Raw genomic sequence first — 25,668 nt, forward strand, 5'->3', positions numbered from 1 at the left:
CAGGAGTGGCGTACAAGTGATTGTAGAAACATACACAAGTACAATAACAAGTAAAATCAATACATTAAAATGAAGACAGCTTCACCCCACAAGTAAAGTTACGTAAACAACTCCAGATAAGGGTACACAATAAATGGAATAATGTCGTACAGAAAGGCAGACATCTCAACAGAATATAGCAAGGAAGATACGTGTGGAAGACGGCTGGCAATTTGTATAACCAGCTTCGTTGATAACGAAACTGCTACTGATAAATATATAGATCACCTCAGATGTTTTACTTTGGAAAACAAAATGCTAAAGAATTAAGGCTACATCACATCAAGCACATGTCAATGATGCAACTCTAAGATAATGGTGCACAAAAGGTGTTACAATTAACATTATTTCCTCTTATTTTCAGTTCAATTTACAGTAATAGTGCTTCATATTCCCGTGATTTCTGAACATTACCCAAACCAGACTGGCGTTCACCTACCGGATCGGGGGATCTCCTCACCTGGTCAGGTGACAGCGAGCTGTCTGCGCCAGCATTCCTCTCCTGGTTGGTGGCTGAGCGCTCCCCTTTGCACGCGGCGTGGTAGTCGCTGCGTGCCTTGTTCACCCGATCGAGCAACTTTGCCCAGGGTTTCTGGGCTTTTTTGAATGCCTCGTCCAGCTCTCGCCGTTCCCGCAGTTGCATCATGGACCGGTGGTAATTCTCTTTCTGCCAAGTTTTTATCTGCAAGAAAGAACAGGAATTTTTCTATTCAGATACTGAGCTAGTGCTATGGTGCTTACTTTCACATGGATACAACATAGGGAATTAGTCATTCTTTCATGAAAAAATGCTTGGTTAACAAAAATAAATTGTACTGATAACAGTGACAAAAGATTATTCTGTAAAACGGTAAAGATTATTGATAGGAACTAAGGTGATCTGAGGTGATCAATAACATACAACCACTCTGCTGGAACAGTTCCCCGATCTTCTGACAAAACGCAGCAAAATAGATTTACGGTGCTTCAAACAATAAAAAGCTCTTAACTTCTGCATGCTCATGTTGCTCTTAATGATCATTCTTTTCTTCAGCATGCTCAATATCACCTTGAAATTAAGGTGTACAATGGCTGCTGCTGGGCTAGTGAAATGTCCTTGTCATAGGTGTCAGCAAATTTAGTGTTACTGCTTTTTAAATAGAGATCAATAAGGTTTAAAAGTAGTACATGCCGAAAGCAAGCAAGGAAAACTATGGTGAAAGAAAGATTACAGTGTTTACCTGTAACTACTGCTCTTCAAGGAGTTAAAAACTAGCGAGCTGGTAGATTCTGAACTGGTGTGCAAAGGAAATTGGATGAGTCAGTCATGTGCTCATAACAGGGAAGCACTAAAAGCAGTAGGCACTAAGGCAAAGCAAACTTGAAGTCACTAACAATCACACACCCAAAAAATTTTCCTTATTTTGGTTTTGCTCAAGAGCCCTGTATGCATGTAAAAAACCGTTTGCAGGCTTGCTCGCCACATGCCCATCTAACACAACTACCGTCCTATATAAACGGTAATCATTAAAGAATGTGACGACATTTGTGCTAGGGAAGAATAATTGCTAGATGCTTAATTGCAACTGTATAGTCTGGTCCACTCATGAGGGAACACTTAATCAGTATTCCACCATCAAATATAGGTGAGACATATGACCTAAAGCACTGCACATTATTTTTTGTGGGTGGATGGCTTATTACCTAATGCATATTAGTCACTTTTCCAGATAAATTCTGCAGCAGCACTGCCTCAAAGAGATGCTGGCATGACATTTTCGACTTGTATATCTTTTTAAGTGAAGGTCCAGGCCCTCTGAACTCCAGAAAATTAGTGGCAACTGTCAGAGTGCCATAAATAATTTGTGATAATATCTTTTTCTATCTACTAGTTTTGGTTTGGTATCGAGGAGAATGTGTCACGACATTATACACTGGCTTGCTCTGTTCCTTTAATCTCTGTGACTGCCACGAGTGAGTGCAGCCAAAAGAGACTGATGTAGCACTCATTTTTTTTAATGCAATTATCATTCCTTGGATACTTCAAGCACATCTCGGTCTACAGGTCTAACCTCTCTCACAGCGCTGACTGGTCTACGGAGCAACTGATAAAAGTCAGAATGCAGCCCCTTCCAGCTGACAATCAAAAATAAAAGTTTTAGGCCTGAAATAGATGCCTTTGCAATCACACCGTAGTTCATTTGAAGCCTTATCCTGAATCTCAACTCTACAGTGCCAGCGGCACAGAACTGGCTGGAGTTGGGAGGCCATGTTTAGTGAAGCTTTCTTTGTAGCTTTCTTTGTAGCATCCGAAGGTGTAGACGGTGTGGCACGTGGGTGTATTAATGTGATTAGCATCCTCTGCCTACTTTCCCCACTATGCTGCTTTCTTTCGTGCTTCTCTTTCCCAGCTTCGACCACTTATGACTCTTGGCTCTGAAGAAAGGGCCACACACACCTGCGGAACGACTTCGTTGAGCAGCTTGTCACGCACGCGCAGATGCATCTCACAGGTCCGGTCTGCCTCAAGCAGTGCACCCTTCCAGGCAGCCTCGGTGGTGCCATACTCGGGGCCCTTGTCAATCTGCTCGGCCCACTTGCGCGACCAGGCTCGCAGGCCCTTGGCGTACGCCTTCTCCACCTCCGACCGCTCCTGCACCAGCTGGATCAGCTCACTGCACAGCCGGTGGCCATCCTCTGTACGCTTGCTAGTGCGCTTGTAGTTGTTGGGCTCCCAGAAGCTGTCACTGCCAGCCACCAGCAACGCCTCGTCACTGTGCTGAGACATGCTGGCCACCGACCCCTGCGTGAACATGTTGAAATGACAATGCACGGTGAGGATGCTTATGATGAAACATGCACATCTTGTTGCATCTTCAACTCAGTGCACGTTCAATATCTTTGAGAAAACGCTAAGCGGTTAACAAATCATTCTTCCCTAGTGTCATCAAAGACTGCAACAGTATCAGAACCAATGGTTGATGATCGTGACACTAAAGAATAATATGTTCAGCTAGTAACTTTCTCGTGAGCGATTCCTCTATATTTCACTGTAGCAGTACAAGAAATGTGTCAAAGCACTGCTGTTCTTCACATTTACTTCTTTATAGCTCTACACTTCTCACAGCATCCATTCTCATTTATTTTAATTTCTTTTTTTTTTACTGCTTCTCATTATTGTAATGCCCCAGTTTGAGCTCCTAATGAAGTTGAAATATGTCCCAATAATGTGGCTCATGTAATTAAATGTAACTAAATTTGCAGCCCTACATGTAAGTTTAATTTCAGAGGTGCTTCCACACTAAAATTATGACAAGCAGTCCTCTGCAAATGTGCATGGCATATCTTGTGGAGATTGTCAAAAAGAGTTAAACAGGCTCTTCCACGATGCATGGTCATGCCTTTAGAACACCTCTGAATTATGATTGGCAAGAAATGCTTGATTTGCTGCAATGTGTTTTCACATTAATCTTTGCGAGGCTTAGTGAGAATTGTTAAGGGATTACAAAAGCAACTACTGCTTATATGAAACATGCAAATTCTAAATTGGTACTGTAATTAAATGTTGACATCTTACATCATGACCCAATGAAAAACATTTCAGTGTTTATTTCTCCCCCAAGTCTTCTTTGCAAACCAGTTTTTTTTTGCACACAAACAGTCAATTGCTGTAAACGACAAAGGAATTATGTCCTCTCAGCAATAGAACAGTAAATATTTTCTCACCAGTTCTTATTCTCGACAATGGCCTAGTAGAAGCACTTGCAACATCTGCTTTGCCAACCCCTTAGTAAAAAGTCAGCTCTGTAAAAAAATAATCATACAACACATTATTACGTAAGACCAACAGCTCCATACACTCAAAAGCCCTAAACAAAATGAGATCCTCATATTCAGTAGTAGTATTTTATTATTTCAAGCTAAACGCAACAGAAAATAAAACCTGTAATCAACCACACACATCCATTACATGGGTAAAAAAGTGGCATTGTATCACCTTTGTTTTTCTCCATCATATTATTGACTGTACAGGGGGTTAAATTGTACTGAAAGAGCTTATAAAAGAGCTCCATGACCTTATAATAAGTCACAATTACTAGCCTTCGAAAATCGTTGCCTCGTATTGCAACAGTGACTTAAGCTTAATCATTTCACCATGTGAGAATGAAAAAAGGAAGGATTTCTTCATAATGGTAGCGCTTGAAATGTTAAGGTGCCAGACGGTAAGCAAGGAAGGTAGACCGTCTGCTTACTACTAATAGCTTACTACTAAATGCAACGTGGCCAGTTCTTAGAGAAGTGCACGTGAGAAAACTAACAATGAAAAGTGATTACAGTACAGCAAAGTACACTAGCGCCACGCGTGTGCCGACATATTTTTCCTGCCAAAAGGACAACTTACGGCTCAACAGCTCGATAACGCAGATGTGCAGTGACACCGAGGAACGGGGCATTACTATCAACACCACTAACAACGGACTGCAGCATGACATGTCAACAGCAGTAAATTGAAGACATGCATTCTCAAGGAGAAACTGCCATCTTCACAGCATGAGATGAACAACCAACAGGACTCACATTTAACGGTCACCACTAGCCGCCCCTTCTAACCGTAAAGCGCCTACACAGGCCACTCCAGAGAGCAACACTCCATCTTGTGATACCTTACCTCACATGTTCTTATCAGACAAAGCCCAAATGTCAAGAATTATCCAGATAAAGCCTACAATAGTTTATCAGTAGGTTAGACCTACATTTTTTTCTATCTGATTACGAGAGAAAGAAGGCGGATATCCTAGCGCCCGACAGCACAGTTTCCAGGCTACAAAAGAATAAGAACGTCCACGCACTATCAGGTAGCATTGTAGCATTCTCTTCAGGGCTCCCACTCTGTGAATCAGTTATTGTAAAAAAAAAAAAAAAAAAGGGCCTAGAACTTCATTGCTGACGTGAATGTTGCCACGCAGTCCAAGAAGCTTCTTAAAAAACACAGCTATTTTTTAGGTGGGCTATGATATACAAGTGTATCAAACCGCACAACCGTTTAGCATCACAATGAATGCTTTGACAAAAGAAATAAGATGCGATTTATTGTAGGAATGTGTTGAAATAAAATGTAAATCAGCATGTTGAAGGCAACTACAATGTCCTGCCAGAACTCCATATTAATGTCCTGAAAAATCTCAGCCTTCTCTAAAAAAATTAGTCACCGAGAAAATCAAGAACAGAGCAATGCACTCCACACACACATTAGTACAGCACATAACAGCTTTAGTGGGCACACTTTTGAGAGTGTGATGCTTCTGCACACAGTAGCTTAGTAAACAATGAACAAAAAGTTATGTGAAGAGGTTGGAATAGCGAGATTGTCCATAAAGAAATATCAAACATTAATGGCCCAACTTCACCTTTCTCGTTTGAGTGCAATGAAACTATCTTTTTATTATCAGTGGCCGACTACTATTGGCCTGTTACCATCAGGGCTTATGATGTCAGTGAGAGTTGGTTGTGTATTTTCAGAGTGGTGGTGCCAGTCCTGTCCTATAACATTTGCTTGCTTACGAAAGCTCATCTCAATGCAAGTGATGCTTTGGACATTTCAAACTAGTGCCTTTTAACCCTTTCTGGTCCAATGATTCCTGTAGGGGTCATAATGCTTTACAACAAATATGCAACATGGAGAAAAACAAACACCAGTACTAATCATAGAAATCTGAACATCGGGTATTTGTCAATCTGGCACAGCAGATAAACAGTTCTCCCTGTATTTCATGAAAGCCCATGTGTTGCATCAAACAGAGGCTATTTGGTCTCTGTGCAGTGTCTTAGGTGCATTGGTACGTAAGGCATAATACTTGCCTAGGCTGGCGTAAAAATGGTCATCGAATATTTTGTGGCCATAATTCACATTAGCATGACTGAATTAAGTAGTTCAAAGAACTTTACACTGTCTCCAATGCCTGCCTGCAATACTTAGGTGCAGCAGGCAGGGCTTAGTTTTTATTTTAATTTTCATTTTTCATTAAATTTTATTGCCCAACACAATCTTTGTCTCCAATACCTTGATTTGTTGTCAATTTACGAGAAAAATCATGTTGCCAAAAACTGCACTGAGATTTTTTTCCCCCCGTCTTTTCTCATTCGCATGCATGAATTATAAATTTCTCACTTATGTGATAAATTTGCTCAAGAAAGGGTTAACCTTATAGCTTAACTTCATCCTTATGCCTTCAGCGTCTCTTTAAGGGCGCTATAAATAGCATGTTGTTACATAATCTAAATCACTGATGACAAGGAGGGTTTTGTGCCATAAATGAATAAGTAAAAGAAACAGCAGTTTAGATGAGCAAATTTTCTGTTTTCCTATGAAAGTGCTTCCTACAGCTGCCAATTTGAGAATGCAAATGCTTTGGCAAACAATTTTTGAAAGTGATGTGACATTCAACAGAGAAAGGCCAAAATGGTTCTTTCTGCTTGCACACTTATGACCATTGGCTGGCATACTCAATCATGAGTGCACTGACTGGTACACAATCTAAACAGATTTTGAAGGCACAAGATAGAGCTTTAGTGAGTGACGAAAAATGTGGGTTAACAGAAGTGAGTGCCAGTGAGTTTGAGGGCTCGTTTATGCGAGAACAAATGTCAGTGATGGGCCACTTTGAGTGGACAAGAGTATGTACCTGAATAACTGTCGGCAAGTGCGAGTGAATATGAGTATGTACGTGAGTGAGCGCCAGCAAGTGGAAGTTGACATGAGCATGAGCAAGAGTGGGTGTCGCTAGGTGTGAATGGAAGTGACTATGAACACACACAAGAGTGTTGGTGAGCATGAGTAGAAACGCGAGTGAGTGCCGACGGCTGTGAGTGTACATAAGTACGAGAGCGAGTACATAGCCTACAAAAAATATTGGTCATTAAATAAAAATGAGTATCTGCTTATTATCCCGATCTTAAATTATGGGGTTTTACGTGCCGAAACCACTTTCTGATTATGAGGCAAGCCGTAGTGGAGGACTCTGGAAATTTCGACCACCTGGGGTTCTTTAACGTGCACCTAAAGCTAAGTACAGGGGTGTTTTCACATTTCGCCCCCATCGAAATGCGGCCGCCGTGGCCGTGATTCGATCCTGCGACCTCGTGCTCAGCAGCCTAACACCACAGCCACTGAGCAACCACGGCGGGTCTATTCTCCCGATCTATGCTTATGACTTCCTGTTATGTGAATCCTTCCCCTTTTTCTTTTTGCATGCAAATACCATTAGGCTTGTGCATTGCTGTTCAGTGCACCAATATTAGAATACAGTTAAGGCCAGAACTGCGTGCTTCTCAATGACTGTCAAAACTATTCAATGCAGCAGGCACTGAATGGTGTCCAATTGCTCCACAAAATTGAAAAGTAAGATAGATGAAGATTAGAAGGGGGTGGGTGGTAAATTCCTGCGATATGGATATGAATTCTGAAGCTTCTGTGCATTCAAGTAGCAGCAGTAATTGGTTGTTTACTGTCTATATTAAAGAAATAGTAAGGAAGGAAATTGCTACTGGCTGCAGCATAACTATCAAGCTTTGTCCGCTGACACTTGAACAGTGGCCAGCATCAAGAGGTACGCGATAGTAGAAGTAGAAAAATACACCCAGTCACAAACAGCGACCGAATTAACATTTTCGTAGTTCGCTCGCCCTTTAACTTTACCGAGTGCGTTGTACAGCTCCAAAAAGTGAAGCGACAACAGCAGCAACAGCAGCAGGAGCAGCAACAAAAGTGAATACAGGCACAGCTTTCCGAAGGTGAGGGAAGGAAAGTCGAAAATATGCCAAAGCCACGACGGCACTCTCTCGAATCGAGCAGCGATCAGAACCAGACCATCCATCCATCCATCCCCGACAGCTGCGGACACTCGAAGGAAGAAAAGGCGACAGAGGGCGGAAAGGAGGAGGAGGTGCACCGGAGTGCGAAGGAGGAGGGCAAACGCCAGGAGACGGGCGCAACTTGGGCGCGCCGCGCTCCTCATCACGCCATCGGCAGGCGCGTCTCACTCCGGCAGCCGTCCTCTCAGGCCTGCTGTACAAGACCTCGTCGCAAGCACCGCGCGCGCTCGTGAGAGCAGTACCGCCGAGCGACACCACGTCTAGCCCGCGAAATGACGTGGTGATCCAGACCGGGAGGTTGGGAGGAGCGGTGTGTGTGTGTGTGTGTGTGTGCGTGTGCGCGCGCGAGGTTGGCAGGTGGGCAATGCCTCCTGCCGTGTCGTGCCGTACTGAAGTGCCGTGCGAGAGTCGATAAGGCGCGCCTGAGGTAAGCGAAAAGCAGTGACCGAGCGACAGGACCATCAGCGTCGAAGGTCCACGTCCCCACCAACCGCCACCCCTTGTCTCGCAGCTTCTTCGTACTCCACCCATTTGCCTTTTATCCTCGGCGACAAAGAAAAAGGAAGAAGAAAAAATGGGTGACATTCACGCACAGCGAGCGGCTTGCGCTGTACTTATACACGCCACACACATCGATGAACAACAACCACAATGTTGTTGTGAACCAGCCAGCACAGAAGCAGTCGCGATGATGCGAGACAGGCGCCCGGTGCAGAACAATGCACGCGTCGTCAGCGTCAGCTGTTCGCGCGCGCATTAGCGTCCCCGTTAGAGTCCCTCAGAGGCCTATAGATGCAAACAGCGCTAGAGTGTCTATGCGTGTGTATGGAGGCCGCAGCGAGCAAGGTCGAGGCTAGCACTACGCGGAAAGCCCACGTTGAAACAAAAGAAACGCGCGGACTTGTATATGTAAAGTACATTGAACATTCCCGTGGATTTAACTTTGGCGCACAAAGTTCGTTACGCGAATAAAGAAAGCGAGAAACCTTCACTGCACATCACATTCAATTCACGGTATTTCCGTTTCGCGATATTATTCCACAACTTCGGGTTTGTACAAACAGGGAGGCTGGGTGCGGATGAATAAACGGAAGAATATCGACACAAAATCGCCCCCACCCTCTGGAGATTTCATTAGCCTCAAGCATCCTCTAAAATACAGAAATGCTGGGTCACTAAGTGAAAGACAGGGCAGTCCGGTAACAACTGAATACTGGTAAGCGCAGTTCCACGACGGGACAACAGAAAGCCACAGAAGCCCCAGTACAAGCGCTGACTCACAACTAAATTTTATTGTGACGACGTCGCCTACTTAAATACGCAGCAGACCAGGATCGCGCAAGCGCATTGTCCATCAAGCCAAGCAATGCGTCATATCAAGAAGCGTATAGATTACAGCATCATTTTTTCTTTTTAAAAGCTGCTTTTCTTTGCTACGCAAAACAACCGACGTATCGCTAATACAGGCGCTTTTTTTTTTCCTTCTAATATGATGTGCCTTCATGATTTCTCTGGCCAAAGCATTGGCACTCCTGCCTAGAATTCGAATACCGGAGAGAACTGGCTCACAGGGACAGGATCTACAATGCATAGGCAAATGAAAGGAAGCTTTGTTAGGTACAGATAGCTCATGCTCCCGCGCCCGGTCGTTGACGCATCGGCCGGTTTGTCCGATATATACCTTTCCGCACTTAAGCGGGCTCCCGTACACAACGCCAACGGAGCGTGCGACGTACGGCATGGTGTGCTTCTTTCCACAGGCAGGTTTCCCCGGAGGCCCCGAAATGCGTAGGCACAATCCAGCAACTTTGCGTGGCGCAGAAAACTATAGGCACGTCGTACCTTTTTGCCATGGATTCTTAAGGTTGTGTGCAACCCTGTGAGCGTAGGACACCACTTTCGGCTTGTTTTGTTCGTGGAACTTGCCCCGAGGTATTTTCCTACCCTTCAGTTTCTGAAGGAGGGCCTCGGACACAGTTGTCAAAATCGCGCGTGGGAATTAAGCCAGGCGTCTGGAGGAGCTCAGTCTGGCAACTGAAGCTATAGCTTCTCAAGATATATAGCTCAAGATAGCTCATATATATTAAGATATATAGCTCAAGATATATAGCTTCTATAGCTCAAGATATATCTTGAGCCAAGTGAGCACAAGGCTATGGTGGCTAACAAGGCTTCGCCAGCACCGACTCAAGACTGTTGCGATCGCTCGTCTTACCACCTTACTATGTGCTGAATCAAACGGCAAGAGTTCTTTACGAGCTCTCGGAGAGCATTTTCAGCAAATGTGCTGCCCACTTAAAAGCATGTTAATATCTTCATTGTCAGGAAGCAATTCATTGTTAGGAGGTCCGTGAGTAAAGACAGCCTTTTCCATGCGTCTAAAAAGGCTCAAAATTTCACCAACACTACAGGTACTCGTCTGGAAGGGATTAGTGTTTAAAATCACGAGAAAGTCATCTAAATATCTAAAGACGTAGTACCTCCCTCGGCGTCTAAAAGGTCATTCAAGTCGCAGTCAATGGAAGCTAAAACAATATTACGAAGAATTGCATGGGTCAACAGACGATCCAACCCAATTTCCCTTTCGCATGGATATACACATCGTTGTCAAAAGAAACAAAAGTTGAGCATAGGCAATACCTCAGTAAAACTAAGTTTGTCAACAGAAATTCCTGTAGAATTCTGAAATGCCATCTCACCATTTTCTTCTATACAAGAGCGTACCGCAGGCAACAAGAGCGCATGTGATACTGAGTAAGACAGGTCTTCAATATCTATGGCAAATGCGAACCTCCAAGAATCAAGTGAACCCAAATACGTTGTCACTTATTTAGTCCGGTAACACCCGCCGGATAACACAGTACCATATACTTGAAGTTGTAGCTCAAGACCAAGATTGATATTTCAGTGGTGCAGCACTGGTGATCGATCGCAAGGTTCCACGGGAATCGCAATCCAGCCGTGGTATATAGGACGAAGGACGTTACGCGATTGGATGGATGGATGGATGGATGGATGGATGGATAAAGCTGAACCCTTCAAATAGGGCAGCGGCACATGTCACCTAGCCGTGGCTAGCGATATAGTTTGTGCTTATTGGAGGGCGAAATTTCACTCTTGCCTTGATTTTAGCCACCAAGAAGATAACTTCCGTTTGGTTATTTCTACCCACTTTAATTCTATTTTGCTTCCACTGTCCATAAACCCCAATGCACTGAAAAAAATCAGCCCCGTTGCTTTGAACTGCAGGACGAAGCTTTTTGCAGAAAAGTATATGCGCTTAGCCGTTTCCTCCTCCTCTCCACACGCACCGCATAACGTGTCTAACCCTTGGTGCTTGGCTCGATATGTCTTAGTCCGCAATACTCTGTCCTGGCTTCAAACAACAACGAAGTTCCCCTAGAATTATCGCAGATATTTTCTTTAGTAATTTTCTGCTTGAAAGTTCTGCATGTCCCCAGTGGTGATTTCGTCTGCATCCCTATTTTCCACAGACCTCTGTTTCTTCAATCCTTTTCTTAACCGATGATTTTTGGTTTGCCGTCCCGCTGCGGCCCAAATATTTGCCTAGCAATTTTCCGGTTCGCCACCTCCATTGTGTGTCAACATTCCTCATGTAAAAGTAGATGAAAAATTTCCTAGCCCATTCTCGCCGCCATGATTATTAAAAATCATGACTGCCGATTTTTCATTGCTAAACTTCAAGGCTAATACATCTCCCCCTTTACCGCAGATGTCCACCAATCCCTGCAAATCTTCCTTGTCAGCCATAAGTACTGTATCATCCTCGTACATCAGTACTGGTAATGACTGTTCAATCCATTCTCCTAGCTTGAAAAAAAAAAAAAGGTTGAAGCCAAGCCCACTCCTCTCTTTTAAAATTATGGAGTTTTACGTGCCAAATCCACTTTCTGATTATGAGGCACGCCGTAGTGGAGGACTCCGGAAATTTAGACCACCTGGGGTTCGTTAACGTGCACCTAAATGTAGGTGCACGTGTTTTCGCATTTCGCCCCCATCGATATGCGGCCGCCGTGGCCGGGATTCGATCCCGCGACCTCGTGCTCAGCAGCCCAACACCATAGCCAGAGCAACCACGGCGGGTTCCACTCCTCTCTAATGTGGTCTCTGATCCTTATAGATGCAACATGAACAAAGGTGACAAAGGACACCCTTACCTAAGCCCCCGCTCTATTTCTAATAGCCCCGAGAACGACCTACAGGGGCGCTGCGTGCGCCGCTCGCGTGACGTCAGGGCACGGACTCGCGCCTGTCGTCTACTGCAGTTCGGGCGGTGTCCGGGCGCATTCTGCAGTGTTTCCGTTCGTTCGCCCAAGTTCCCTATGCTTGCTTACTTATGACGGTCGTGTAAAATATATTTTTACGATGTCTTCGTTCGCGAAAATTAATTTAAGGAGCTTATTTCCTAGACGACAATATATTTCTCCACGGTAACGCTACAGTGCCAGCCGAAGAAGCTCAGACCGGCCCACTGCGAGTTTTTCATGCGCGGATGTACACTTCGCAGTGGTAGCTCACGTGAATAATGAAACAATAACCGCAAGAACAGCACATAAGAATCCGGTTAGAATATACATGCCGTGATGCAACAAGCACCTCGCGAATGCTGGCTATATGACATCCACAAAATTTAAATTGATTTTAATGTGCTAAAACATGTTTGCTCACGAGGAGCAGTTCATGGCACAATATCAAATTTTGCCATTTCCTCACAGTAACGCTCGGCAATACCGCGATAAAGTAACACTGCAGTTTAGGTTTTACCAGAACCGCTTGTTTCTTTAAGTGCTTCTAAAAATGAGGTCTTCACCGTTAATATTAAGCGGCGGTAAATCAAAGTAAAGGTAATTGAGGCTTACAGCTGTTTGCAGCATACGGAAAGGAATGTACCAATATTTATTCCCTTTTCCGTGCTGCACGTTCAACTCACTTGAGCAATTTACTGGTGACTTGATTGACCAAGGCACATGACGAATCTGTTTGACAAACTGACCCACACTGCTCGGCCCAAATGTATGAGTGAAATACGCCTTTTGGACCGTATATCTGCAGCCAGAAAGAAGCTATAGCCTCATTCATTGGTAGTGTTGAAGATATTTTTCCCCCTAGGAGATTAAACATCACGTGAATTCACGTGAGGCTTGTGGTGTCTTGCTTATGAGGCGGGTATGCGAGTTTTTCTTTTACGTACTGACAAACTGAACAGTTCTCAGTTTGTAAAATTAAACAACGCAAAATCGAGATGTGGCGAGGCAGACGGTGTTTAAATTTTCATCATCAAAGCAGCCTAAGCTGCGCTGTAGTGCCTCAAGTATACTTTAAGCATTGCAATTGGCGCTGTAAAGAAACTGCATCACGGTTTCAATTCGAAGTTGCAGTGAACAACAGATCGGTTTCGAGAACAATGCGTGCCTCGCCATAACGACAGTCGGTTGCTGCCGTTGCGTGAGGGGTATGCCATAGTGTCGACAAAGGCTACTTAGGGCCACTGTGAAAGCCACAATGATACGATATACATAGCGCCAATTGATTGGCTCGCCATCTTAATTACGAAACCTTTATTTCAGGCGATTGCTGTTATAGTATTCGTGAAGCATATACATACTATACATGACGCGCCATTGTGTCAAGCCATGAGCAATGCGTTTTCTGGGTGCTTGTTTCAGAGAACGGTGAGAGTATAGTTCCGAACCTTTCCATACAAAACGCGCCTATTTAAGCACTAATAAAGTGGCCATATTTGACTACAACAAATCAGAGAAATAAGAATCACGATGAAGGCTTCGCCGGGCAGTGTCCTAACATGGATTTATAATGTTGACACCATACAGCATGATTTTTCTTCTATGTAAGATGTAATGTCCTTCATAGCTAAGTACTAAGGGGATTTCAAGTGTTTAACGGAGCATCACAAACAACTTCGCGTGCTGAATTTCCAGACGTTCTATTTATGCGAAATTTATGGACATTTATGGAGGGACCTTAGTCGGGCAGAGTTCATCTGCCTTTAGTCCTTTCAACCCAGGCAATGTATGTCTGAATAAACTGAAACAAACACGGCGCATATATGCATTGCGAAACCAGTAGACCCCTTGAACACTCCATAGCTTGCGATATCCAAGCCGCAAATTTTGTCGGCTCACGCGATATTGAAGAAACAGCGGTTCGGCAATGATAGCAGAAAGAAGCCGACATATCCTTCAGTGAGTACGGCTCGAGCCGCCAATACCCCAAGCATGCACGAAGTGAACGAGCACGCGCGGCAGCCGAGCGAGCCGGAGCAAGCGGCGTCCTGGCCGTGACGTCACTCGCGAGAGGGCGCCACTCCAGCTTCTCGCCGCTAATCGACTGATGCCTCCCCCCCCCCCCCCACCCCCGCCCATTTTATAAGACCCTTGTTACTTTTATAGATACAGTTAATCCATCTTTTAGTTCAGAGGTGCGCCTGCCCGAGACAACATGTACAGGTAAATACGACTACCGTATTAAAGGGACACTAAAGAGAAGCGCTAAATCAATTTAGATTGATAATGCGTTCTCGAACTCTATTTTCCTTTATTTCGCGGTAACAGGTTGATCATTTGAAAGGAAAATGTAGGTCGAATTTCTACTCTTTCGATTTCGCACGGAGACTCACCAAGGGACGGAGGTACGTACGCCAGTGTGACGTCACAGATTCCAAATAATTTTGCGCATTTGGGCCGTTGTGGCCCAATAAAGGCATTGAAACTTCCCAAGTTCAGTCTTTGGCTCTTTTTTTTTTTAGAATACTTATCGGTTATCCATTATTACCGATGAAAATCTTTAGCCCAAGCAGACGGCACCGAAATTCATGACGTCACAGCAAGCTTGAGCGGAAAGTTCAAGGCGGCGCCGCCAGACGTCTCGTCTTATCTTACCAACTGTCTTTTCGCGGTAAGAGTGCCATTTTTTTTTGTAGAAGGGTAATTAACTAACGGCAGAAATAACTTCTCTTTAGTTCTTATTAGAGAAGAGTACTCACACAGGATAGCCGCTGAAGACACGATGCCATGTGGACACCTAGAGCATGGCACACCAACGACGGAAGACAGGCAACTCTGAAAGAAGCAGGCAAAAGGAACGACAAATAGATTAGGCAAGAACAGTCACAGAGTACGTATCAGTCGGGAGATAGCGTTCGCGCGGAAACCTACGAACGCGCGATAGGGCACAACGCAACAACAGCAACACGTCGAAAAGAGCAGATAAAAACAAAATGGGAAGGGTGGACGGCAGGTGGAGGGGCAAGTGATTCAAGATTCCAGTGCGAGCGTAAAGACGAAAACCAACATGGCCGCACAAAGTGCGCACGATAACGGCAGACCTATAGAAAAAGGCGCGCCAAACGCGCCAAGAATGCACGCCAACGTCACCGCCGTTGCTCGTCACAGGCGCAACCAAAGGTGTCGTCACGCGCAAAATTACAAACGTGCGCGCGCGTACCCCCTCAGAATCACACTATAACTTGGAGCGACACCCATTCAGATTGCGCGGCTTTTTTTTTTTTTTTTTTCTTTAAAGCCGCTCATTCAACGAAGTCCAGGTGTAATTAACGTTACGCGCTCCTAAGCCCATCTTCTTGGGGACAATTAGGCCACTGTCACAGCGCAAGCCGTGTCCTCTTTTAAGCAGGATTTAATCCGCGCCGTTTCGTCCGGGGAGCAGCCGACCTCCAGAACAAAAACAAGGAAAAACGGTTTCAGCGGCCGAGGAGGAGGGAGGCGGACGGGTACGACGACACGAACCTAATGGATGCACAGACACGACCCCCAGACGTCCTGTTTATCCTTTATTTCTGTTTAACTATTCGCTGTTGCGTTTCTGGAAGTTGCGGTAACTATTACCCCCCCCCCCCACACACACACACACACACAAAAAAAAAAAAGGAAAGGAACAAAAGGTGTTGACCACTTGGTTACAAATAGCACACCTGATAATGAGAGCTCTAATTTCCGACAGACGCGCCTTGATACAACAGCAAGAGAGAAACGACCCCGTTACGGCAACGTCTGAGAGAATATCACCCAGCAGCCACGCCTACAGGTGATGATAAATGGAACGGGTTGCAACGCGCGGAAACCTCCGCAGGGGAAGAGACAACCATGGTGGCTTTTATTCCCCTTGCTTTTTCTCAGAGTGGCCGTGAGCACCAAGACGGCACCATGGCTGCTAGAGGGTGAGCAGCAGATTGAACCGTGACTTCCGAGATGTATGTCGGAGGTCATGGATTGAACCAGTTTCCTACAAGAATTACTTCAGGGAACACAGGCGCTGTTATCGTTAAGCTACCATCGTAATTAGGTATATGACAGATTCGAAGGTAGGTATGATGGATTTGTCTAATATTCGTGCCTGTGGCTTTATTTACATGTTCTGGTGGCGTTATTACACTTTACCTTTACAAAAATCAAGGAAATCACTTTTCTAAACGCATGATGGCAATAAGCTTCTGCGCATTTGTAGGGTTTGTAACGTAACGTTTCGCTGAAAAAGGGCGTTGTCCAAATCGCACTCCCAGAGACGGCTACCTTGGAGTAACAGAAACAAACCTCGAAGGCCATGCTTTCGTGTACTGCAAACGTCATGATCGCCAAGTTTCGGACATCACCGATATCCGCTTGCAAAATCACAAAGCCGTTTGAGGGCCGAAGAATGACATTGTCACGAATCCGTATACTACCAATTACTACGCTGACTAAACCACCAAACTTGCAGTTCCCCGCAGACAAAGCTAGCGCCAGATTTCCGTCCAGTAATTCTTGTAGGTAACAGACAGAACACTGAGCAATGGGATGTGCCGAATGATACTGGGTTTAGTACATGTAAGCTCTGCGACGCGGCACCTCTTCCCATCTGACAACAGCACAAAAGAAGGCATCGGGTATGTGCAGAAAGAAGAGACAGAACTGAGGAGGTCTTCAGCGCTCTCTGACTTGGCCCCTTCCCCCTATTTTTTTTTTTTTTTCGCTCTGTCGGTAGTGCGAGCACTTGCGTTAATTTTGCAGAGTACCCAAGTTAGCCGAGTCTTTTCGTTCAAATGGCACGAAGCAGAGTCTTCCCAGAAAGTTGCACAGAGGAGGTGTCCGATCGAAAAGCCACAAAGATGCTAGCGTCCCTGGTCCCGAAATCTCGACGGGGGCAAGTTTAGAGAGCGAAATAATAGGGCCGCTCGAGCGGCAAGCAGGACGCGTGTCGTCAGCTAAATGGTGCGGCGACTACCCCGTAAGCAGGACGCGATTTGATGGCCCGGCGGCGCCTCCACTACAAGCCCATCAACACGTGTGTCCCTCGCGTCTTCCGCTATCAAAACGCGACGACGCTCTTCGCGAGCACCCCCCCCCCCCCCTCCTACCGGACACAGCCGCCGCGTTGGGCCCGTCAACAACACGCCGAACGACCACGCAAGCGAGCCACATGCTAGCGCAGAGCCGAGTCTCATCGCTGCTCTACTCGCACAATCGCGAGCGGCGTGCGCGCGGGAAGGAATGGAATTCGACGCTATCCGACGCCGCCAACCGACCCCTACTCGAACGGGAACAATGCACGGGCGGTCGAGCGACGCCACACGCTTCCGGCGTCGGCCGGCCGGCCCCGAGTGTTACGTGCGCCAGGTTAGCGGATTATCTAGCGGCCTTCGGAGCGCCGCGGCGTAGTGCTGAGAGGATGAGTAGCGCCGCAGAATGTAACGGAGGGACGCCAGGGTCACCCCTGCGAAGGGGAGCAACTCTGCCTGCAGAGGCGACTGCGCAACCGTGCAAGGGCGTACGAGAGACGAAGAGCGTGGGGGGGGGTTCATTTTCAGACTTCCTCAACTCCTTCCTCAGCACCGAACCTTGCCTGAGCGATGACGCGCGACAAACCAGGTCGCATTCACAAGCGCAAGTTAACACCCACATTTACCCAACCCTGATGGGTGGTGACAGAGGAATCTTCCCGCAACCGTACCCCGTAAACGGGTCAAAGGTGTTCCGCACCAGGGCGCGCTGCATATCACTAGCATTTCAGTCAGCGGTTGTTGTCCGAGTCTCGGTCATAAGAATGCGCGAAGGGTCTACCGAAAGCCCTTCGCACAGACAGGAGGAGGGGGGGGGGGGGGACTGTACATTCCGGTATGTCGCACGCGGTCGTTACACGGGTTACGCGTGTACAGGCTGGCGCGCATACGGTCAAGAAGCGCAAGGCTTCCCCCAGACGACGACCAACCGCACGAGCGCGCAGGGGTCAAGGTACCGGCGACGGTGGCTGTACAACGCAGGCGCAGCCAAAAAGAGGAGAAACAGCAGTCCGCGCTTGCTTTGCTACTACCACGCGGCTCACGGCGCTCGCCAAATGGACCGCAGGGCCACGCCGGGCCAAGTCGCCAGTCACGAACTCACCCAAATCGTGCGATTCCGCCCTGCGGCCACTCAATACGCCGCTCCCCGTGCCTGTCGGAAGGGGGGGGGGGGGGGGCGGAGGGGGTTGACGCGCCAAGGGGAGCCCGGTGTGGGTGCGCACATGCGCACGCGAGCGGTACATGCGGCGGCCTCTGGAGTGAAGTGGCGTGCAGGGAGTGCACTAGCTGCAGGGGGACGGGTGGTGGTGTAGCGTGAGCAAACTTCCGGGAAGAGGCAATACCTTCGCGCACTTATGTAGCCACTGCGCGAGAAAAGCTAATTAAATCCGCGAGCAATGCGGTAGGTATTATGAATTTGTTTTCTGCCACGGCTTTCCCGTTGGACATGAGATTCCCGCAGATGGTTATATTCGGACAGATGCTAAGCCACTATATATATATATATATATATATATATATATATATATATATATATATATATATATATATATATATATATATATATATATATATATAGCTTCTTTTTGATGGGAAATTTGGTTTTTCTTTAAATTTTTACCCAATAACAAAGATATATGCAGGGTTTGCGAGCCACACATGGTTCTTTCCTCTTTTATTTACGCCTCGAACCACGCGTCTTTCGAATTTCGATGAGAGCAACGATGCCGAGTGATGCAGCGATATACATATACATCCTGCGTGCACGCCGGGGTTACTAATACGCTGTTCTTTTTCTTTTTTTTTTTGCCACGTACACGTCTTCCGTCTTTCCTTTTCCTCGGGACTGGTAGCCGCGAAGAAAGCACGAATGCTATTTGATAGCTCAGTGACAATTTGATCTCTTCAAAATGAAAACGCAAACGAACCGTGTGCAGCGGCGCGCCAGCTTTAGCGAGCTTGGTGTTGCAGAGAAGTAACGCCACAAGAAAAGGCACAACGCGCTGAGCGAACGGGACAAACCGCAACACAGCAAGGGCGGTATAGAAATCGGACCTATAGCTCTCAAGCGCGCGCGCACATTCGCTCGGAATGGCCAGTGATCTGCACTCACACATCCCCGTCTCTGGGTACCACAACGTCAACGCATGCAGCCAAGAGCGCAAAAAAAAAAAAAAAAAAAGAACCGCTGTAAGTTTTACAATGGCCGAGTGACTTCGGCAGGGCAAATGCATATACGCAGCAGTGCTACATAGCGAACTCGCGCACCCGGCAATTTGCTCCCAAAGGCGCGCCGCAGGCCCACCCAGCAGCAGGTGGGCCGCAGCCCGATCCTTTCATCGCGTGTCCTCGCACGGGACAAACGGCAATCATGCACGCGCTCGCAGTCGTGCGAAATTGGGAGGTTGACACGGCCGAGTGAGACATTCGCCGCCTTCCAACGTGCTTCTCGCTGGCCGATATTTACGGCTGGGTCCGCCAAAAGGCGGCACACCAGCGACTTTTATTCGACCTTGGTCGGCGCGAAAGCCAGATTTGCAACGCCGGCGAGCCTATGTAGCATATAATACACGCGCAAAGCATTGCCCACGGGGTCGAGACAGCGTTATAACGGTCGGTCGCTTGCTGCTCGGCTGTTTGCATGCAGTTCTCGCAATGCGCCGTTGGCCGTGCACCTTATTGCACGATTCGCGATCGGTGGTTGAATTGAGGCCTAGATGCTATATTATAACCAAAACAATGCGTTAAGCCTGTGTTTTAACTATAATGTAGAGGGCGTTGGTAATCGACAGTATACGATGTCCGTTAAGAATACGGGGTGATAATTTTTGTTTTCCGAAATAAAAAAAATCGCCTGTGGCAGATGGCAGAATTCAGGTCCTTGAGCTCGATTACTCGATGAGGAGGATATTACTAGCGCGAGAATACGAAACAAACATTGAACTAATTAACAAAATTTTACTAATTAAATTTTTATTGATAAGTTACTTCACGGCACATAGTGCAATTTACGAACTGTAGCCGGTGAGTTTGCAACACGTGTTCACTTGATATGAATCCAAGATGACACCAGTGTCAAGATACTTCTCGAAGTATGGGGCGAAATACGTGGGCGTTCGTTACTTTTGTTTTGTGCTTGTTGATACTTTGTGTGTCTTGTTAAAAATGCAAAGCAAGACCCTGAGCGATTTATACAGGGCTTTTTTAGCTGCGCGAAACTTTTAAAGTGAGAGAAATACAAATCACGGTAACGTTATGTTTACCGTTGAAGTGTGCGGATTGACAGCCTCTAGATACAGATCAATTTCTGCAATTACGTGGGTAATCAACGACACAAACGCCCTTTTTCCAGCCAGTTTGGGTTTCAAGGAGCCTGCCAAGGGGAACTAATTGTTCGCGTAGCTCCCACATAAAATCCGCTATTCAAAATTTAATCGTTGGGATAGGTAGTGTCGAGGACGGGCCCCAAAGTACTCATTTGCTGTAGCCACCTGTCGCGGATAATTAGAAAGTTAATTACCGTAACATCGCTAATTACGCATGTAATTGCGGAAATTGATCTGTACCTAGAGGCTGCCAATCCGTACACTCGAATGGTAAACATAACGCTACCGTGATTTATATTTTTCCAATTTTAAAAGTTTGGTGCAGCTAAAGACAACGAAAACAACTTACTGGCGCTTCCACGACCTCAGCGACCGAGTTAAGCTATGGCGTACCGCAACAAAGTTTGAACCTGTTTGAAGTTGAACCAACAAAGAAACTGGACCTGTCAGACACACGCGCCAACCGAACCATTCGCGCTAGCGCGGCTACATCCTTTCACAGCGCCACCACAGGAGAGAAAGAGAGAGAGAGAGAGAGTCTAACAGAGCGCAGCGACGGCGCAAACTTTCCACCACAATGCGCAAGTTCTTGACGAATGTAACATGACGCATTGCAGTTCTTTAACGCACGCCGCTCAGAAGAATAAACATAGTGGTGTTTTTTAAATCTTTTAACCCAGAGGAGATTAAGAGTAGAAAAATTATGGTACATGCGAAAGCGAGCTCAAACTACATCTGCGACGACAGAAGCGAGAGAATAAACGTTTATTGACTGAGAGGCGAAGTTCAGGAAGGTTAATGCTGGCCACCTGCACGGTGCGCAACAAATAGTTTGACGCCGATAGTTGTGAAAATTTATTCCATGCTGTTTTCGTGTCGTCTGTCACAGCAGTCCTGTTTACTTGCCACCAAGAAGTCGCCAAACGAACTTAATTTCCCCGGTAACATGCATGAGTTACAGCGAAAACAAAGGACCCATAAAGGTGCAACAAAAAAATTTCGACTGTTTAGGTGCGCTGTTGCAGTAACCTGCGAAAAAAAAAAATAAACCCTCCTGGCACAAAGCATGGTTACTGTTCAAAGGTCGCGCGCTCATCACAACAAATGCACGATATCTCACTTACTACATGTATGACGCGAATTACGCTAACACAGAAGTGACACTGCGTCGGGCTTGCTGATTTGCCACAATGCGATATCAGCTCTATTCACCGAGACGTGTATCAGAATAAAAGCTCTGCTAGTTCAGTTTCATCTTGTGTCGCCTTCGTCTCGTGTCCCTTTCCCCCGTACAGCGCGTCTAAGCAGGCGATTACCGAGATATCGAAAAGGCGCCGCCAATCACACTGCTAATTTCAAAGCGTATTCAAACCCGTAGCGCCCTCTTGGCAGATTGTAAGAGCGAAATAGACCAGGTGCGCGAAGCTTCGTTATAGAGCGTCGAAGTGGCGGTGCCGAGGGAGCTGGAAAAATGTGCTCATCACAAACTTCCTGCTCCCCTCTTTCCCTATTTGCAGTTCTGAATAATTTCCTTCGTTAGCGGAAACGACAACTTCACCAAAAGCATTTCCCTCGTCTTTTGAAGGAGAAAAAATAAAGCTGGCGTCATGTTAGTAATGTCGTAAACATGCGCAACTGCTTCGAGTACATTCCAGCTACCTTGCTTTCCTAGAGTGACTGACATTAGCGCCGCTGCAAGTTCGTGACGTCACACCTCGCGCTCCTACGTTTGGAGATGGCGGTATACCGAAACCCAAAATATCCAATAGTTTTCAAAACTTCGCACCATTGGTGTTTGCTTTCTAAACTTTCCTTTTTCTCTCGCTCACGCTCTTTTTTCTTTTGTTTTGAGACAGCTGGTTAGCGCGGGAATCCACTGCTACATGCTCGGCATGCGAGTGGCGTGCGCAGAGGGAAAGAACACGCTGCAACCTTGACAGCAGAGAGCAACGAGCAGCGGGCGACGGCGTTGCCGACCGCATTCTCTCGGCCACCGCCCGAAGCCATTGTCCGGCCACGTTCCACGAGGAATCGAACTCTGTTTCGCTTTTTTTTTCTTTCTTCTTGCTAAGAAACGAAAGCGGTAGCGCACAGCTTGGAACGCCAAAGCCACCGCAGGAGCGAGAGGAATCGAGCAGCTTTTGCGCACTACATTCGAAAAGGCGCCCTGCGTGCTCTATCACTGCCGGCTAGCCTTTCCCTCGAGGCAGCATTGAGTGGAACGCGAAACGCTCCGCAGGATGGAATTGGTGGCCCCGTAGCTCTATCCATCCAAGGCTTTATTCTTATATACTATTTTCCAGGAAGTGAACCGCGTATCGATTCCTATATATGCGCAGATATGATTTGCGTGTGCCTTGAGATTGAACGCTCAAACAACGAGGCTTGATTTGGGGGGGGGGGGGGGGGGGGGGGGGGGAGATAAAGATACGATACGATACGATATATGCGGGCCGCAGTCGAACGTTACTGCTGCCATCCGTTATTCGGGATATATCAGCAGAACGTCCACATACAGATGAGAGAAGCATGCTTAAGTGATGCGTTGTTTACACTATATACTGCTTAACTAGATACGCACGCGGTACATAAGCGTGTACTCAGAGATCGTAATAAACTCTATATCGTTCCCAAGCTAAAACACTAAAGAATCGGCCATCTGGGTTAATTGTACACCTTGTTAAACTGGTCATGGATACTACACTATATTGAACGTTTTGATAGTGCTTCTGCACACACACTGACGGGGTATTATCTGAAAAGAAGTGAATTTGATGTCTTGAATAAGCCATACACATGCGCGCCGCCAGCAGTGAGTCAGCAAACTTGTACAATGTCCTTCTCGTGGCCTCCGAGATCGCTTGGTGACTTCACGCGACCATGTAAGCGTCGAAAGGCTGAATTTACAGCTGCAAACGCAGGACTAACGGGCCGTAAACGGCAGGGCGAGTAGCGATATTTAAGGAACCTCACACGTGGTTAGATCAAGGAGAAAGGGGGAAAATGAACTGTCATGAAAGAAACGATCACTAGTGTATATAGCGCGAACAGCAGCAGATAAACAATCCTAACTTCAGCGCCGCAACTTATTCCATCGAGGTTCCATCGCGGTGCGTGTAATGCGACCGGTCGCCGTCGGTCGGTTTGGATACAGCGTGTCACCCTTCCCTTACAAATTTTTTTATAGAGTGTCTACAGACAGTCTATGACACTCTATAGACTGTCTACAGACTTTCTATAAAAGCTTTTGTAAGGGTTGGCTGCTCCCCGTACAAAGCGAGTGGCGTTCGAAACCCAGAGGTTCGCGGAACGACAGGACAGCTGTACACCGCCGCCTGCGAGTGCGTGACGCGGCATTCCGGGGCAAAACTCAAGGCCGGTGCCCGAACGGAGGATTGACATGAGCCGCGTGGCCGACCGACCGACTGACATGCGCATGCGACATGGTCATCGCGAGGGCCACACCTCTGCTTTTTTCCAATTAAAATTCCACGCGAATCTTCTCTCGTGCAATCGCCACGCGGGCCTGACAAACCGACGAAGAGCAAAAACACGTACGCAGCACCCAGCAACGCGCACGCGCGGCTGGGTGTGTCTCACGCACGTGTTTTCGCTTCGAAGATCTGTAAGCAAACGGGTAAATATCCTGCAGGACATTGCTAAGGTTGGTGCCGACCTCTGAAAGCAAGATTGCGACGGAGAGTTCTTGGCTGTTAAATTGATAGTATATACAGGGTGCCCCAGCTAACTTGGACCAAGATTTTTAAGATACCAAAAAGCTCTAGAGAAATCGTACCGAGTGCATAGTAGGCGTAGTCACATGTATTTACGACCAGCATGTTTTTCACCACGAAGTATTACTTAATCACTTTTAATTAGTGAACTTTCAAATTATTTCTCGAATCGCAAACATATCAATTGCAAAGTTGTAGGGCACCTTAAATAACCTCCCAATCAAGCATTTATTTCGTGCTGAACTGGTCCCGTTTTTTTTTTTTTTTCGAGAACAAAAGCCCGCGAAATACGCCAAATACGAAATAGATGCACACTCGCACGCCGCTACTCAAGCAACCATTGAAATATATACGGCTGCATTCTCTCATCGCTACACCGTACAAGGAAGGGTCCGCTACGCTTATCAATGCGTCCGCGGCGCGTTCTCTTGATGTCGCGAGCATCGCACAGCGTGAAGCCCCGTATCGAGCTGCCGCCGCTAGTAAAGCCGTGTATCCGTGGCTATTCGCTTGGGAGCGCTTGAGTAGCGGCGCGCGAGCGCCTATTTCGTACTTTGGATGTTTCGCGCGCTTTTGTTTTTTCTCGGAAAAACCAACGAGGCAAAGCTGAGCACTAACCAAATATTTGATTCGGTGGGTATTTGAGGAGCCCAACAACTTCGTAATTAATATGTTTGCGATTGAAGCAATAATTAAAGAGTTCACAAATTGAAATTAATTAATTAGGCTAATACTTCGTGATGAAAAGAATACTGGCCGTAAGTACATACGACTACGGCTACTATGCAGTCGGTACGATTTCTCTAGAGCTCTTGGGTATTTTTAAAATCTTCGTCCAAGTTGGCTGGGACACCCTGTATGTATATAGTTCAGGACCACGACACACGCTTAGGCACGTTCGATAATTCATTCACTCTATAGGAAGGTGGGCTAGATGCAAGACATCAGTGCTGCCCGGTGAGGGAAAATATCGGCAGAGCGCTGCACGCATGCGTTGCGGGCGTGTGCCGAGTGCTATTCACCTTTACTGGCAAACATGGCAATGCAAACATTGATTGATTGATTGATTGATTGATTGGTTGATTGATTGATTGGTTGATTGATTGATTGATTGATTGATTGATTGATTGATTGATTGATTGATTGATTGAACGAACTGAGCTACATACCGCACCCGGAACAGCAGCTCACACAAAGGCCACTCTCCACGTCGCGTAATTTAAAAACAAACTCGGAACGCTGCACCGGCTACAGAGGTGTGGTGCGCTCTCTCGAACACCACACACAAGGTCGGCAGAAACTAAGTATGCGGCAGAACGATCGAGAAATCTCAAGTTCAAACTCTTCCGTTAATGTACGTCATCAGTTTCAGACACGCTGTGAAATGAATCGCAGGGCCGGC

General features: G+C 46.5%; 1 protein-coding gene across 10 annotated transcripts in view; it reads right to left on the reverse strand.

The window, feature by feature from the left end:
• Positions 1 to 25,668, reverse strand: part of Synd (protein kinase C and casein kinase substrate in neurons protein Synd) — a 119,201-nt gene that overhangs the window by 19,871 nt on the left and 73,662 nt on the right. For 6 of the 10 annotated variants that reach the window (XM_050184278.3, XM_050184276.3, XM_050184271.3 and 3 more), the window contains 4 exons: positions 14,915 to 14,990; positions 3,745 to 3,822; positions 2,477 to 2,821; positions 479 to 721 (listed from right to left, as the gene is read on the reverse strand). In XM_050184278.3, coding sequence (XP_050040235.1) covers positions 479 to 721; positions 2,477 to 2,806 — 573 coding nt within the window. In that variant the 5' untranslated portion in view covers positions 2,807 to 2,821; positions 3,745 to 3,822; positions 14,915 to 14,990. Of the gene's footprint in view, positions 1 to 478; positions 722 to 2,476; positions 2,822 to 3,744; positions 3,823 to 4,596; positions 5,251 to 11,618; positions 11,888 to 14,914; positions 14,991 to 25,668 lie in introns of those variants that run through there. The other 4 variants (XM_050184277.3, XM_050184275.3, XM_055073728.2 and 1 more) reach the window with 3 other exon arrangements.

Source organism: Dermacentor andersoni, chromosome 4 (genome assembly GCF_023375885.2).
Source record: "Dermacentor andersoni chromosome 4, qqDerAnde1_hic_scaffold, whole genome shotgun sequence".
Classification (NCBI taxonomy): Eukaryota; Metazoa; Arthropoda; class Arachnida; order Ixodida; family Ixodidae; genus Dermacentor; species Dermacentor andersoni.